The 17,794-nt window shown below is 49.9% G+C and overlaps 1 protein-coding gene across 3 annotated transcripts in view; it reads left to right on the top strand.

Annotated features, from left to right (window-relative positions):
• Window positions 1-570: 570 nt before the first annotated feature.
• The window catches only part of PCDH19 (protocadherin 19), a 144,427-nt gene continuing 127,203 nt past the window's right edge, over window positions 571-17,794 (top strand). For 2 of the 3 annotated variants that reach the window (XM_035113428.2, XM_035113430.2), the window contains exons 1-2: window positions 711-3,870; window positions 13,851-14,178. In XM_035113428.2, the coding sequence (XP_034969319.1) occupies window positions 1,724-3,870; window positions 13,851-14,178 (2,475 nt within the window). In that variant the 5' untranslated portion in view covers window positions 711-1,723. Of the gene's footprint in view, window positions 691-710; window positions 3,871-13,850; window positions 14,179-17,794 lie in introns of those variants that run through there. The other variant, XM_035113429.2, reaches the window with a different exon arrangement.

Consider the following 17,794-nt stretch of genomic DNA (forward strand, 5'->3'; position numbering starts at 1 on the left):
GCAGAAGCCGGCGCATGCAAAAGTCGGGCAGGGGGAGCGGGTAGTAAAATTAAAAAATTGGAAACAGAAAAGGGGGGGAAAAGGAAAGAAAAAGAAAGGGGAGAAGCGGCGGACCGAGGAGCTGACCCGCTGGAGAGCGATGCAAGCCACTGCGGTCTGGCTGGCCTCTGCAAAGGCGCCCGCAGCCCGCCTGGTGGAGCCGCGGATTGGCTTCCAGAGAACTTAACATTAAAGAGAGACAGAGAGAGAGAGGGGGGCAGCATCCACCAATTTAGCTCTTCTTTGCAAGGGATTCTGATATTTATTCTTCCACCTCGCTTCCTGCTCCACCTGAGCTCCAGAGTTGTCCCCCCGCTCCTCCTCCCCCTCCTCCCTCCACAGTTTGCAAAAGGACGATGAGGTTTGCAACCAAACTTTCCTCGCCTGCGCTTTGTTCCCGTCGGCGACTAGCGGCCCGGAGGATGCCGAATGCGAAATAATCATGGGGAGAGAGAAGAGGAGAAAGGAGAGTCTCCCCGGCGAAGGATTGCAACAGCGGCGCCTTTGATTCTTTCTCCCTCCCCCCCGCCCTGCTTCGTGCCTCCCGCCCAGCGCAGAGCCGTCAGCGGTGGTTCCTTCTTCCTTTCTACCCCACCCCCGTTTAAACCACGGAATACCATCCACCAGCAGTTCCTCGTTTTGCACACCGAGGTGAGGAGGTGGGTACTGTGATCCAGGGTGCCCTCCCCCCCCTTGCCTGTGTTTCCTCTCCCCCCTCCTTTAGTTTAGCCTGTAATTTGGGGATGACATTGCCTCCGCTTTCTCATCTAGTGCACGGAGGTGCTTCGGGGGCAGTTCTCTAAGAAGACGCTCTCTCTGCCTTCTGATTTTGCCGAGCTGACTCCTTCCCCACCCGCGCCTCCCAGGCCACCCCAGCAGCCTGATTTTCCTTTCCCACCCAGGGCTAGTTTCGCTCGTGTGACATGACCGGACAAGGATTTTTGCCTCGGCTAGTGGCCCCTTCCCTACAGCCCCTCCTCCGCATGCCCTAGCCTTACTTTCCGCCAGATCCCCTAGCCTCCTTCTCTAACATCCCGATTTCACCCACTCTTTATTACTGTCATTTTTCTAAAATAATAATCTCCGGGTATCTGAACACCTTCGCCAAGCGGAGGCTTCCCCAGAGAGTCCGCGTTTTGCATAAAGGTCTGTACAATTTTTGGGGGGGAAGGGAGTGGAAGTGAAGAAAAGGGGGGCAAGAAGAGAAAGAGATTTACGCATGCCAGGTGCAAGTAAATTGAGGCCCCTCTCCGATATACAGACTGCACTTAGGATGTGTGTGTGTCTGTGACCCCCCCCCCCCAAAAAAAATTGAATATAGCTGTGCTGTAACTTAGAACTCTCCTTGACCTGGCTGAGTGGAAGATAAGGATTCAGTGTTTCTCTCCCCTCTTTAGGTGGTGGTGCTTATTCTAGGGACTGAGGCTGAAAGATTTGTGGCAGGGAAGCAAAAAGCAATTAGCTCTTAAAGTAACCACATCCAAATCCCCCCTTCCTTCTCCTGATTAACCTCCACCCACCCACCCTGCCTCTCCTTCTGATTCACTTCTTTCTTTCTATCTATCACTGAAACAACCCCCAAACTAGTAAGCCCAAACCCCTCCCTCTCTCCTCCAGCCGCAAAATCAACAGGCAACAAGAGGGAAGGGGAGGAGGAGGCAGTGGGTGCACTGAGCCGTGAGCTATGGATATTCTGTGCCCACTGCTCCGTTTGCTGCTCCTTCTCTTGTGGACTCGGGCTGGAGCCCTGATCAACCTGAAGTACTCGGTGGAGGAGGAGCAGAGAGCCGGCACCGTCATCGCCAATATCGCCAAAGATGCCCGAGATGCAGGCTTTGTGCTGGATCCCCGGCAGCCCACCGCTTTCCGCGTGGTCTCCAACTCTGCCCCACACCTGGTGGACATCAACCCTGGCTCGGGGTTACTGGTCACCAAACAGAAGATTGACCGGGACCTACTTTGCAGGCAGAGTCTAAAGTGCGTGATCTCATTGGAGGTCATGTCCAGCTCCATGGAGATCTGTGTGATCAAGCTGGAGATCAAAGACCTAAATGACAACGCGCCCAGCTTCCCCACAGACCAAATTGCGCTGGAGATCTCTGAGGCTGCCAGCCCGGGGACCAGGGTACCATTGGAGAGTGCCTACGATCCGGACTCGGGCAGCTTTGGGGTGCAGAGCTATGAGATCACGCCCAATGACCTCTTCGGCTTGGAGACCAAGGTGCGTGGAGATGGTTCCCGCTTTGCTGAGCTGGTGGTCGAGAAGAGCCTGGATCGTGAGACTCAGTCTCATTACAGTTACATGATCACAGCTTTGGATGGGGGTGACCCACCCAACTTTGGCACTGTGGAGTTGAACATCAGGGTCCTTGACTCAAATGACAACAACCCTCTCTTTGAAGAGCCCGCCTACACAGTGAGTGTGCCAGAGAACGCTCCCCCTGGCACGCCTGTTATCCATCTCAATGCCACAGACCCTGATGAGGGCACCAATGGGCAAGTGCTGTATTCCATTCACAGCTTTGTTTCTGAAAAGGCCAGGGACCTCTTTCAAATCAACCCCCAGACGGGCCTGATTACGGTCAGTGGTGCAATTGACTATGAGGAAGGCCATGCCTATGAACTGGATGTGCAGGCCAAAGATCTTGGCCCCAGTTCTATCCCTGCGCATTGCAAGGTGACTGTCACTGTGCAGGATGCTAACGACAACCCCCCTCTCATTAACTTGCTCTCTGTCAACAGCGAGTTGGTTGAGGTCAGTGAGAATGCGCCTCCGGGCTATGTTATTGCCTTGGTGAGAGTATCTGACCGGGACTCTGGTGCCAATGGCCGGGTGCAATGTAAACTGTTGGGCACTGTGCCCTTCCGCCTGCAAGAGTACGAAAGCTTCTCCACTATCCTGGTGGATGGGCGTTTGGACAGGGAGCAGAGGGACCAGTACAACCTCACCATCCAGGCTAAGGATAATGGGATCCCAACTTTGCAGGCCACCAAATCCTTCACTGTCAAGATCACAGATGAGAATGACAACCACCCTCATTTCTCCAAACCTTACTACCAGGTCATTGTGCAGGAGAACAACACCCCTGGGGCCTACCTCCTTTCAGTTTCTGCAAGGGACCCTGATCTAGGCCTTAACGGCAGTGTTTCCTATCAGATTGTGCCGTCCCAAGTCAGGGACATGCCTGTCTTCACCTATGTCTCCATCAACCCAAACTCAGGAGACATCTATGCCTTGAGATCCTTCAACCACGAGCAAACCAAGTCTTTTGAGTTCAAGGTCTTGGCCAAAGATGGAGGCAACCCCTCTTTGCAAAGCAATGCCACTATCCGAGTTATCGTCCTGGATGTCAATGACAACACCCCTGTGATAACCGCTCCTACTCTAGTCAATGGGACTGCAGAAGTTTACATCCCCAGGAATGCTGGGGTTGGCTACTTGGTGACGGTGGTCAAGGCAGATGATTATGATGAAGGGGAGAATGGCAGACTTTCCTATGAGATGGCAGAAGGAGATAGAGGATTTTTTGAGATAGACCAGGTCAATGGTGAAATAAGAACCACCAGAGCATTTGGGGAAAATTCAAAGACTGCCTATGAGCTGATTGTGGTGGCCCACGACCATGGGAAAACATCTCTTTCAGCTTCTGCCTTGATTTTGATATATCTTTCTCCATCCTTGGATGCCCAGGAATCCATAGGATCTGTTAACCTGTCCCTGATTTTTATTATCGCCCTGGGTTCCATTGCTGCTATTCTGTTTGTCACCATGATCTTTGTAGCAGTAAAGTGCAAACGGGATAACAAAGAAATCAGGACCTACAATTGCAGGTAAAGTCTGTCTGTTTCTTGGTACCAGCAAAAAAAAAAAAAAGGGATTTATTGCCTGGCCTTTTCAGCGTGCCATTTAAAATAAAATTTACTGCAAACCAAAGGAAGGCATCAAGTCGCTCCACATAAAATACCCATGGCCAATTCCTGGCAGACTTCTTCTTCTTTTTTTTTTTAAAAAAAATGTGTTCACACAAACCCAAATCCCATTTAGTGAAGTGGATCTAATATGATGGCTTGGTACAAATGATCCTTAATCTAAAACAGGCCAGCTGGGATCAGTGTTAAATCTGTACTTTGCCTGTGTGTGTGTGTGTAGAAGTCCCACACACATCCCCACCCCCCAAAAAGTACGTAAAATGTTAGTACAAGAAAAAGAACAAGGGAGGGTTGCAGCTCCCTTTTGGCATGTAGGTGTGGATATATGCTTCTATGGAGCTCTGCTCAGGCTTGGATGTGACAAATTGCTGGGGTGTTTTGTTAGGGTTTTTTTTATATATATATAGAATCACTGGAAAGAGTGATTCTCCATGGGGGAAGTTTGTGAGTAGGTGCTGTAGTGATGAATAAACCCATACTCATGTCAGTTGCCACGGGTGGACATTGCTTTTTAAGGGCCTCCTCAATACTGTCAATAGCCTGTCCCCACCAGATGAGGTCACTGTGGGTGCTTTTTAGAGCTGCACTTGTTTTCTCCGGGAGGTAAGGAACAGGGAGCTGGCAGAACAGGAGATGAAAGAAAGAAAGGTTCAGCTAGAAATGTACCACGAAAGCCTTTTTAAAATTGCCTTTTTGAGAAAGAGAGAGAGAGAGAGAGAAGGCGAGTGCTCCCTCATACTAGGAAATTGTGCTGCAGGTTTTGCAAAGAGAAAACAACAGCTAAGCCATCTCTTCTACTCATCACCCCAGCAACCCCCCCCCCACAACTTTAAGCCCAATTGATTGCTAAGTGAAAAGGTTGTCCATAGCTCTTTCCTGACACTTAAAATAACGCTGTCTTATTTTTGCTACACTTTTGTTCGGTGGTCTTTTTAAGTCTGATATGCGGGGCTCTGCATGAACCCCCCCTGCCTGTATTTGAAAGCTTAAGACGTGGATTGAAGTCCCCTGAATATGTAACAGCCAGGCGATTATTGTCTGTCTCTTGCTATTCTCTGTGTTGCACAAGTTAGTAGACAAACGCTAACCGCACATGAATATCAATTGGGCGCCATAAAGGAGCAGCTGCGGCGGCTCATAAATGGTTTAATCCTGTTACGAGCGAAATAGCCGTGACTTCTCCGTTCCTTCAGTCCTAAGTCATTTCTGATGGAAGGGATGGAAATTAATTTTGCCCTCTCTATTGAAACATACAAATGCCTCAGGCAATTTGGAGAATCTGGGAGAATGTGCAGCCTTTTAAAGTTTTATTTATACCTATATAATGATGACTGAGAGCCTGGAGTTTCTCTTTCATTCATTTTTACAATGGGCACCAGGGTTTTGTGTGTGCACGCACACAGATGCATACATACCTGTGTGTGTACATGTGTGCAAGTGTGTGCACATAGGGAAAATCAGCTGCAAAAATAAAACCATTAGATGTACTCTTCTAGGGAGCGACTTGGCTTTTAAATGAGAGCTAATATGCTGAATTTCTTTCCATCTTGGTCCATTAAGCAAAGGCAGGCACTGAACATAAGCAGGAAAAAAGAATTTACAGTTGTGTCAACGCCACTAACAGATTTGCACTTCTGTATAACCAGTTGGTTTGGTGTGATGGCTCAGGGATTAATGAAGTGTGTGTTAATTAAATCATTGGTCAATAGGAGGAAAATGCACCATCACCACCCTCCAATAAGACAACAGAACAAATGCGTGTAGGCAAAATTTTAGATTCTGCGTTTTCAAACTTGAAAGGTTTAGGCAAACACAGTTAAGGCATTTTATGTGTCTGGATCTCTTCCCCCACACCTGGGGTTTTCAAAAATGTATAGAGATGTACACTGGGAGGAACATTTCTTGACCGGAGTGAGGAACAAACCACCACTTTATATAGCCACAGCAGAAGAGCTTTGAAAGTGAATGGAGAGAAGCATTCTTGGTGCAACGTATATTTTCCGTGGAAAAGAGCGGAGGGGGGTGGGTGGAAGGAGATGACGAGTCTCAGGAGCTGGGCAGTGTTCTTTAGACCCACTGGCTCGGTTCTGATGGCTGCACATCAGCCTGCTGTGTCTGATTTTCAGACCTCCAGTGTGTTCAATTTGGATTGCTATCTCTCTCTTCCACTCCTTTTTTTTTTTTTAAAATCAACATCTTCTGACATTCATCTCCTATTACCCTTTCCTTTTCCAGTCCACTGTTCTCTCAGTAATCCATTAACCTTGCCTCTGGGGGAGGGTTCTTTAGTTCAGTGGTAGAATGGAAGCTTTTGCAACATGTAAAAGGCCTGAGGTTTAATCCTTGGTATCCTCAGTCAAGCGATTTCAGGTAGCAGGTGATGGGGAAAAGACTTCTCTTTGCCTGATATATTAAAAAGCTGCTGCCAAGCGGATTAGCTCATCCTGGGCTAGCTGGCCCATTGGTCAGTATGCAGTATGCAGAACTATATATCCCTTTCTTTTGATATCTTTCCACTACTATCAGTAAATTTACATGCTAATACCTTGGGAACAGGCAAACTTTCCTCCCTCCCTCCCTCCCTCCCTCCCATCCTGGGTTGCATTGCTCTTTAAAGTGTCCTGTATTTCAGTGAAGCTATATAAACACAAATGTGCCAGGGAAGTTTAATAAAAAGTGCTCTTTCACTGGATGCATGTGATGAGAGGTAAATATACTTTTTCTGGCTTAGTGTCATTTGCCACCCTGGTCAAACTCCCCTGTTATCAATTAAGTAAGAATATAAGCAACACCTATGTAAGGTGGAAAGATCCTCTCAGGTTACTTCCTCTTGTGGTTTCATCATTGCAGTTCCTGGATTTTCAAGCCAGGCAATTCTGAAAGTTAAGTGGACCCCACTTTTGGAAACAAGTATTTTCAGGCCTTGCTTAAAGTTGAACTGATTTCTTTTGGAAGACTGCAATGCCTGGCATCTTCTCTGCATATCTACATCTGTGTGGCACTGATAACGATACACAGTCCCCAACGGTAATACCAAGCTACGGTTACTTCAATCTAGACTTACTGAGATAACGCTGAATGCGGTCATGTTTTTAATTATTTTTCTGGTCCTTGTTTACTGATAACTCCACTCTTCTGTCTCCCCCACTCTTTACCTCCTTTCCTTGTGTACAAGAGACAAAGCAGACCTACATTCTGTAAACCAATTGAAGGTCAAAAAGATAATTTTCTCCTTCTGAAGCGCAACACCTTTGTCTGCCAAAAAACAAACAAACAAAAAACAGTAGCCAACAGGAATGTTAAGTTTGAAGGGAGCAGGAAAGAGCTGGCATTGGGGGAAAGGTTCTGACTGGCCCGATGCGATGAGGAGAAACGAAACTGAAAAGAAAAGGTAGTCTACAATGCAATAACATTTTCAAGACGGATGTTGCATCCTGGTTCACAAGTTCACAAAAACGACTTGCCCACAGAAATGCTTACTGGCCCACCAAACGGCTTTAAAAGGTCACCCGTCTTCGTGGACACAAGTTTGCATTTGATAGTTTTACAACACACCTACAGGTGAGGTCGGGCAAATTGTTTGTGTCAGGTTTACTGCTATTGGAAACCGCATATAGAACCGCTCCTTTCTCTGCTGGTTTTTTCTCTCTCCCTGCTTTTCACGTTTTATATTAATCCGTTTAAATAACTTTTCAGATCCTTATTACCAATGGAAATGCATTCACTTTTCACTTCATGGATTTTTACATAAATTATTTTCTTCCCTTTTCTGCAGGCTGAACTATATCTCTGGTAACTAGATATCAACAATTCTAAACAGCAGACAAAGCCAAGGGAACTTTTTGTGTGTGTGTCCTTATTCCTCACTTGTTGTCTTTATGTGTCTGACTGTGAGGGACAGGGGATATCGCGAAGTCCCTCCCCTCCTGAGTTCAAGCCCGTCCCCGAGCAAAGGGGAAAGCAGGGAGAGTTCCGATTCCAGTGGGGAAGCAGGAAGTCGTGTCCGAGGCTCAGGCAAGGTAGAGGAGCCAGGGTCCCAGGTGGGACAGGAAGGGGCAAGCAAGGGGGGAAGACCCATCCCTCCAACTCCAGAATTACGCAGGAAGAGGAGGGGCAAGAGGATGGGTCTGCCAAAGCTTTTGTGTTGGAGAAAGACGCGCCAAAAGCCATTAGGAGGTTCTGAAACCGACTGACAACATCGCTCCGTGTAAATAGCAATGACTTGAGCACTGTAAATACGCAGCACCAATAAAAGAATAAAATGCAGAGCTGCGTAGCGTCGTTACTCTGAAGTAGTCCACTCCGGCCACTGTGACAGCAACCTCCTAATCATTTTTGGGCTACTTCGGAGTTGCCGGGATGAGCGTGTCCGAGGCGGAGAAGTGGCGGCAGATCGCTGAGCAAGCCCAGCTAGAACTGCAACAGCTGTCGCTGCAGGCGCAGGGAGAATTGAAGGCAGCTAAAGAGGAGACTAAGAAGGTCCAGGACGACCGGCTACAACTTGCGGAACAGGTGAGAGAGCTCCAGGAAAAAGAGCAGCATTTAAGGGCGGTGGCGGTAGACCTCCAAAACAAGCTGGATGCAGAGAAAAACAAGGCGGGAGGGGCTCCCCAAGTCCAAGTGCTGCCAGGAAGGAGAGCAGGGACCCTTGTAAGCAAGTTCAATGGAGACCCGAAGGAGTTTCAGGGCTTTGAGACTGAGATCGTGTATGCTCTTGAGCTGCACCAGAATGAGTTCCCCGATGATGAGCACAGAGTAGCGTTTATTGTGGAACATCTCACCGGAGCAGCCAGGGAGTGGCTAAGACCATTAATCGCAACCAAGAATCCTTGCATGAAAAATGTCCAACAATTTCTAGAAGGTTTGAGGACGATGTATTCGTCCGATAGTCATTTGGACCAGACTAAGGAGGAACTGCATAATTTACGCCAAGGAAATATGACAGTTCGCGCATATTGGGCGAAATTCACCATGCTGGTGCACAGACTGGGGTGGGTTTTGGATTCGCCTCCCATGCAAGCTGCGTTTTACTTGGGTTTGAGCGAGGAGGTGAAGGATGAACTCTCGAGAGGTCCAAAGCCCAGTACTATGGATCAGCTGAGCAAAGCAGCTCTGGCGGTGGGGGTGAGGCAGGAATCCCGGTGGAACGACAAGCAAGCGACGCGCGCAAAGCGGGCTTGGTTCCCACGGTCGCAGGAGAAGCCACTCCCTCAACAACCCTTTCAGGCCACGCCTGGAGCCAGCCAGGACCAGGAGCCCATGCAGATTGATAGCGCGCGCGCGCGGGCTTTTCAAACCCCAGCGGCGCCAAGACGCAAGGAGGGAAGGGGCGGGAATTGCTTTCTCTGCAACTCACCCCAGCATCTCGTCAGAGACTGCCCACATCGCAGGGAGTGGCAAGGAAAGGCGGGAACGGTGGTGCCCTCCCCCACTGACGCAGCACCACAGCAGGGAAACGGGAAAGCCTGGCTGCAGGAGACAAGGGGCAGCAGCCAGGCACAGTCAGCAGACAACAGCCCCAGCCCGCCCACCCGCACAGAGAGGTGCAGAGCCAGCCCACCCCTCCCAGAGCAGGAGTGGTTCTAGAAGTGACGCTAACGCTCCCAAATGGCTATCCCCTGACGGTCCTCGCCTTAATTGACAGTGGGGCGTCCGCCAACTTCTTCTCGAGAAGCTTTGCAGAAGAGCACCAAATCCAGCTTTTGCAGTTGGATTTTCCTCTGCACGTAGCAACCATTGACGGCAGGGAGCTGCTGGGAGGGGCCATCACACATCAAACCCCCCCCATGAGAATGACGGTGGGAAGGCACTCAGAGACACTGGCGTTCAACGTCACCACCATCTCAGACCCCCCCATCGTCTTGGGCATGAGCTGGCTGGCGCGCCACGACCCCTCCATCAGTTGGCACCAGAGGTGCATCACGTTTGGGTCAGACTTTTGTCTGGAACATTGCATGCAGCACCAACCGGGGGAGGGGCCTCCGATAGCCACGGTGGCCACCATGCATATCAAAGGGGGTGAGGCAATACCCAAGCAGTACTGGGACCTGCAGGAGGTCTTCAGCGAAGCGGAGTCCGACCACCTACCCCCGCACAGGCCTTTTGACTGCCAGATCAACCTGGTGCCAGGGGCGACGATACCCCCAGCCAAGCTGTACGCCATGTCAGACCAGGAGCTGGAGGATCTGCGCGCTTTCATCGACAAGAACCTCAAGCGGGGGTTCATAAGGGAAAGCAAGGCAGCAGGGGGCAGCCCGGTCTTCTGGGTGGACAAGAAAGACACGCAACAGCGCCGTCTTGTGGTGGACTTTAGACGGCTGAATTCGGTGACAGAGCCCGTGGCTTTCCCCATGCCCAGAGTGGATGATCTCCTGACAGCGGCACGCAGGGGCAAGATTTTCACCAAGCTGGACCTAAGGGGGGCGTACAACTTGATCAGGATCCGGGAAGGAGATGAATGGAAAACCACGATGTTCACGCCTCTGGGCTCTTTTGAATATCTGGTGATGCCCTTCGGTTTGCAAGGGGGCTCAGCATGCTTCCAGGCCTTCATGCACCACGTCCTGGGGTCCCTCCTCTTCAGGAAATGCTTGGTCTTCCTAGATGACATCCTTATCTACTCGAATGACCCAGTGCAGCATGTGAAAGATGTCAGAGAGGTGTTGCAACGCCTGAAGGAGAACCACCTGTATGTGAAGCTGGAGAAGTGCAAGTTTCACACCAAAGAGGTGGACTTCCTGGGCTACAAGCTGTCAGACAAGGGGCTGGCGATGGACAAGGACAAGGTGCAGGCCATCCTGGACTGGCACAGCCCCAGGACGCGCAAAGATGCCCAACGCCTACTAGGCTTCGCTAACTTCTACAGGAAGTTCATCAAGAACTTCTCTCGCGTTACGGCTCCCATCACGGACTGCCTGAGAGGCAAGCAGAAGTTCAAGTGGACACCAGAGGCGCAAGCAGCGTTCGAAAGCCTCAAGAGAGTGTTCGCCTCAGACCAAAACCTGTTCCATGTGGTGCAGGACGCGCCCCTACGCATTGAGACAGATGCTTCTGAAAAAGCTGTGGGCGCAATTTTGTTGCAACTGGACGCCAACAGGGAGTGGAGACCCTGTGCCTTCTTCTCCAGGAAGCTGACACAGCCTGAACGCAACTACACAGTGTTTGATAGGGAACTTCTTGCGATCTACGCTGCGTTCCAGCACTGGCGACACTTCCTGGTGGGCGCGAAGCACCCCATCCAGGTGTGCACAGACCACAAGAACCTGGAGTTCTGGAGAACTGCCAGGGTGCTCAACCAGCGGCAGATACGGTGGGCAGAGTTCTTCTCGAACTTCAACTTCTCCATCCACTACATCCCGGGGGAGCAGAATGTCAGGGCGGATGCCCTCTCCCGCAAGCCAGAGTACATGGAGGAGGAGGCGCCACCAGCCCCAAGGCACATTTTCCCCCCGTCGGCATGGTCCTGCGGAGCAGCTGTGGTGAGCGAGGCAGAACTCACAGCACTGACGGCAGCGGATGAATTTGCCAACCGCATCTTCAGAGAACTGAGAGGGGGGAGGGAGCAGGCAAAAGACTTTGCAGAACGCAGAGGGCTGCTTTTCTACAAGGGTGCGCTGTACCTACCCACCACCCAGCTTCGACGTACGGTCCTCAAGCAGATGCACGACAACCCTACAGCGGGGCATTTTGGAAGGGACAAAACCGCTCACCTAGTCATGAGACACTTCTGGTGGCCAGGGGTGCGGGAAGATGTTCGAGACTATGTAAGGGGCTGTACCACCTGCCAGCGGGCGAAGGTGGTCAGAGCAGCGCCACCAGGGTTGCTGGAGCCCTTAGCCACACCACACAGGCCGTGGGAAGTGGTGTCCATGGACTTCATCACAGATCTGCCTTCGTCCAGGGGTAAGACTGCAGTGTTGGTGGTGGTGGACCTTATGTCCAAAATGTGTCACTTTATACCGTGTGCCAGGGCAGTCTCGGCAGAAGAGACAGCCAAACTGTTTGTTGATCACATTTTCAGACTGCATGGATTACCTTTAAGGGTTATTTCGGATCGTGGCCGCCAATTTGTTTCCAGGTTCTGGCGGCGGCTCATGAACCTCCTGCAGGTGGAGGTCAGCTTGTCGACGGCTAGACACCCGCAGACCAACGGACAAGCGGAGAGGGTCAACGCCATTCTGCAGCAGTACCTGAGATGCTACGTCAGCCAGCGGCAAACGGACTGGGTGGATCGCTTGCCACTAGCAGAATTTGCCTACAACAATGCAGTGCACGTCTCCACAGGGGTGTCGCCCTTTAAGGCCAATTACGGGCGCGACCTCAGATCTTTCCCAGAGAGGGAGAGGGAGGAGGAGGAGGAGGAGGGCCCACAGGCTGAGGATTGGGCAGAGGAACTGGAGACGGTGCACCAGCAGCTCAGAGAACACTTGGAGAGGGCCAAGGAAGCGTACAAAAAGGGGGCAGATCGCCACAGGCGACAAGGGGAGGTCATCAGGGTGGGGGACAAGGTGTGGTTGTCCTCGGAGGGCCTTCCCACCAGAGGGAGGTGCAAAAAGCTGGCACCCAAAAGGCTGGGCCCCTTCACGGTCACGCAACAGGTAAACCCGGTGGCATACAGGCTGGCACTGCCAGAGGACATGAGGGTGCATCCAGTGTTTCATAGATCGCTGCTGTCGCCGTACAGGGAAAGCAGCAGGCTCCGAGACAGCGAACAAACCCCCGAGGGAGGGGGGGAGAGGGAAGGCAGGGAGCAACTCAATGAGGCCACGGCCATCCTGGATTCAAGGTGGGGGGTGGGGGGACTGGAGTACCTCATGGCATGGGAGGATGCTCCACCGTCCCAGAATGAATGGGTCCCAGCCACTCAGATACAGGAGGAATTCTTGGTGGAAGAATTTCACGCCCTCTTTCCCCACAGACCCAAGCCCTGGCACATGGAAAGGGAGGGGGAGGAGGAGGAGGCACGGGAGAGCAGCTCACCATGGCGCTGGGAAGCGGAGTTTGAGGAACCAGAGGATGAGGTATGGGTGTCACCGAGATCCACCCAGTCAGAGGAAGGAGCAGATTGGCAGAACGTTTTTACCCCCACCAGCTCTGACGCCACGGACTTTTTGGGATTCCCGTCCGCCCAGGCGGAAGGGGGGGGCTCGCAGGACTGGGGGGAGGTATTCACACCAACGGGCTCGGAGAGCACTGAGTTCTTAGGCTTCCAGTCGTCACCGACACATGGGGGGGGCCTGGGGAGGGGTGAAGGAGAGCTTGGGAGGGGGGTGGATGTGAGGGACAGGGGATATCGCGAAGTCCCTCCCCTCCTGAGTTCAAGCCCGTCCCCGAGCAAAGGGGAAAGCAGGGAGAGTTCCGATTCCAGTGGGGAAGCAGGAAGTCGTGTCCGAGGCTCAGGCAAGGTAGAGGAGCCAGGGTCCCAGGTGGGACAGGAAGGGGCAAGCAAGGGGGGAAGACCCATCCCTCCAACTCCAGAATTACGCAGGAAGAGGAGGGGCAAGAGGATGGGTCTGCCAAAGCTTTTGTGTTGGAGAAAGACGCGCCAAAAGCCATTAGGAGGTTCTGAAACCGACTGACAACATCGCTCCGTGTAAATAGCAATGACTTGAGCACTGTAAATACGCAGCACCAATAAAAGAATAAAATGCAGAGCTGCGTAGCGTCGTTACTCTGAAGTAGTCCACTCCGGCCACTGTGACACTGACCAACAAACTTTTTATGCCTGTGAAAAAATAAAGACCCTCCGTTATCACAAGAGCCAAGTCGATGACCCTGCAGGTGGATGGGCAACCAGTCCTTTGGGACTCTCTGTTGACTAGTATACAGTCTTTTTTTGAGGATGAAGTAAGATACTCACTTTGCTTTCTTGTGTCCTGCAGAATTGCAGAGTACTCCTATGGGCACCAAAAGAAATCGAACAAGAAGAAAAAAATCAGCAAGAATGACATCCGCCTGGTGCCACGGGATGTAGAGGAGACCGATAAAATGAACGTTGTGAGTTGCTCCTCCCTCACGTCATCTCTCAACTACTTTGACTACCACCAGCAGACCTTGCCTCTGGGTTGCCGCAGATCTGAAAGCACTTTCCTCAACGTAGAAAACCAAAACAACAGGAACACGGGGTCCAACCATATCTACCACCACACCTTCACCGGCCAGAGCCCTCAGCAACCAGATCTCATCATCAATGGGATGCCACTTCCGGAGGTGAGTGTGGAGGGGGAGGGGACTTGAGAAATGTTGAGCCTTCCCCCAGCCTTCATGGTCTGCTTATGAATGCCCAGCATCATGTGTCTTGACTTTGGTTGGAAGTCGAATGCTGGGTTAGCTGGACCTAGGTTTAGATGACTTTAAGAAATGTTTTGACATATTCATGGAGGACAAGGAAGTCTGTCAATGGTGGCTAGTGGTCCTGGTGGCAATACAGGACTTCCATATTCATGGTCCTCATAGATTACTTGAGTAATAGCTCTTGGGGATGGATAACAAGGGAGTGCATTTGGCTTCATGCCATGCTTGTGGACTTCCCAGGGCATTTGAAGACTCAGAGGTCCTTGATCTGATGCAGAAAGCAGTCCTTAGGTTCTCACTCTATGACATACTTTAGGACTACAGTGGTACCTTGGTTTACAACCATAATCCATTCCGGAGGTCCATTTGTGAACCAAAACAGGTTGTAACCCAAGGCGCGCTTTCACCAATGGGGCCTCCAAATTTTTTTTGTTCGTAATCCCCCCCCAAAAGGGTTGTAATCCAAAAAAAGGTTGCAAACTGGGACACATACTTCTGGGTTTGACGTGTTTGTAATCCAAAACGTATACAAACAAAGATGTATGCAAACCAAGGTACCACTATAGCTGTTGGCATTGGTTCCTTCCATGGGTTGGAGAACCAATGACCACCCAGATATTGTTGGACACCAGCTCCCATCAGTCCCAGGAATAATCTGGATTGATGGGAGTTGTCGTCCAACAGCAGCCATGGTTCCACAGGTTTCCACCCCTACATTATGTTGACCCAACAATGTGCACGTGTGCATGTAAAAGTAATGTCTAAAGAATTAATTTCGGCGTTATAGTTTGGGTTTTTTTATGTGACCCATCATCACTGTGTTACTGTGGCTGATTTGGATCTTTTCAGGTGTCACCCTGCGATTTAAACAAAGGCATTTAGCACAGGTTGTGAATGCAGATTGAGCTTTCTTAATTTAAGTAGCAATTGAATGTTGATATTGTATATTGATATTGTATAGTTGGTGGTCAGATGTCACCACATAAGACTCAGACAGGCATGGATTTTCTACTGGCTTTTCTTCCTTTCTTCTATCTTCATGAAACATGGCTGTCCCTGCCAGTGACATCATCACCCTGTCCTCATCCTCTGATTCTGTTTATGAACTGGATGTTAATTCTGACTGTGTTAGTTACAAATGCATGGTAAAGGAGAAGTGTCTCAACTTAAGAGGCATGGGTTTTAAAAATAATTCCATTGCTCCACTGTATTTATTGATTTTAATTTTTATAAATGGAAAGACACGCTTGGGGTGGGGTGGGGAGAACCCCACAGTTTGCAGAAGTAAGAACAACAACAAAAAACAAAACAAAACACTTAGGCAAAATATCTAAGTGGGGGATACCCTCCCTTCAAACAGCCCAATGGTGGGTGATGGCTTCTGCTTTATACATGTTAAGCTATCTCCGTTTTCTTTCACTAAATCAGGCTACTGAACTGTAAGTTTATTGAGATTTGATGAGAAATTCAGCCTGTTAACTGATTAAGGTTGCAATCCTGAGCATACTGGCTTGGGAAAAACCTTGATGAACTAAATGGGATTTAGCTCTGAGCTAAAAGGCACTGTCTGGGCTGTGCAAGAAACATGGTTACTCAGCTAAACATCCTTTGATTGATTTCAGCCAGGGTGGTACAGGTAACTTGCATCTTACGCTTGTTTAACTTATGCAATTGCAGCTTTGCGTGAGTGAGGTGTTGTGTGCCAGTGTGTGAGTGCGTGGAAAAATAAATAAATGGGGAGAGCAGAGGAAACCCACCCACCCACTTGTGCAAACCTGTGACCACAGGCTTGCCTGCCTTAGGGCGAAAGATTGAGGGTTCTAGCAGCATCTGTAAGAGGTCAGGAGAGCTCTGGTGGGGTCCTAGAGTCCTTCGGGCTCCTTCCCAAAGCTGAATGGACAAGAGGGCACTGGGATGCTGCCAGAGCCCTTGCAGCACCTTTCCAAAGCTTGAATAAACACTCGGGCGGTAGCGGTGGTGGCGGTGGTGGTGGCGACGGCTCATGCGCTGACAGGACTTTAGTATGACATCAAGAGGGCTCTGAGACACTGCCAGATCCCTTGCACCAACTTCTCGAAGCTGAGGAAGCACTGAACAAAGTTTGGGAAGGTGGTGGGAGAGCTCTGGGATCAAAGGCGGATTTAGGGGAGCAGGTCACACTTGGGTACAGAGCCTTGGTGCTGCCATGGGTTCAGCAACCATTATGTAGAATGGAAGCCAAGAGGTGGTGTGTGTGTGTGTGTGTGTGTGTGTGTGTGTGTGTGTGTGTGTGAGAGAGAGAGAGAGAGAGAGAGAGAGAGAGAGAGAGAGAGAGATTGGGGTTGTGCAGGAAACTGCTGGGATTTGAGGCCCCAAGGTCCACCACTGATGGGAAACTGCCAGAGCTCTCAAAAGGCAGTGGGAGCGCCTCCTCCCCAAAGCTGAGCAAGCACTCAGCGGGTTTTGAGAAGGCAGCACCAGGCTTTGGGAAGGTGGTGAGAGGACCCTGGGATGCTAGGTACCAGAGCCCTCAAGCTGCCTTCCCAAGGCAAAAGAAGCATGCAAAGTAAAGTTGGCACTGGGTTCTGGGAAGGGAGCAGAAGGGCCCATGGGCACTGCCAGAGTGAGGCATGCCATTTTAGGGGGCAATACTTAAGTTTTGCAAATTTATTTAGTGAAGGGTCTTAAAAATATGTTTTTGGGGTGTGATGAATTCAAATCTGCCATTGTTTTTGTGATTGGAAAGCATTAGGCTTGATAAGTCTACATTTGGTGAAGGAGCACACAAACTGCTTTCTTTTCTTTTTTAATATAAATTTTATTAATTTTTCTCTTTAAAAACATAAACACTCAACATACACAAACTGCTTTCAGAAAACCAAAGAATTTTAATTTTACCTTCTGAAAATGTCAGATAATGCGAACAAGTTTGTAAGATTGCACAGAAATCATTAAAAATGATTGCCAAGTACTTGCGATTACAATACATATTAATATTATTCCCACCTATTATTATTATTATTATTATTATTAATTTATTTATTTCGCATCAATTGATCGCCAGGGTTGATGCGAAATAATAATAATAATAATAATAGGTGGGAATAATATTAATAAGGCTGCTTACCCTCATGCAAAATGTGAATCACCTGTATAGTGGTTGGACTGTTTTACTCAGAAGTCCTGGGTTTGAGTCCTTTCTCAGCCTTGGATGACCCCGGGCCAATCATGCTCTTTCAGGCTGGTCTATCTCACACAGGATCATAGCAAGCTGCCTTCTGCTGAGGACATTGCTTCATCTAGCTCAGTATTGTCCACACTGACTGGCAGCAGTAGCTTTCCAGGGTTTCTTGCAGATGTCTCTCCCAGCCTTACCTGGAGACTGAATTGGGGACCTTCTGCATGCAAAGCAGATGCTCTGCCACTGAGCTATGGTGCTACCCACATAGCGGTTGTGAGAATAATAACAATAAAGAAAGGATGCGACTACATCTACAGTGTCTCAAACACCTTGGGAGGAGTTGAGATGCAAATTTCAATACTTAAAGCTGCC

The sequence above is a fragment of the Zootoca vivipara genome, chromosome Z (assembly GCF_963506605.1).
Source record: "Zootoca vivipara chromosome Z, rZooViv1.1, whole genome shotgun sequence".
NCBI classification, from domain to species: Eukaryota; Metazoa; Chordata; class Lepidosauria; order Squamata; family Lacertidae; genus Zootoca; species Zootoca vivipara.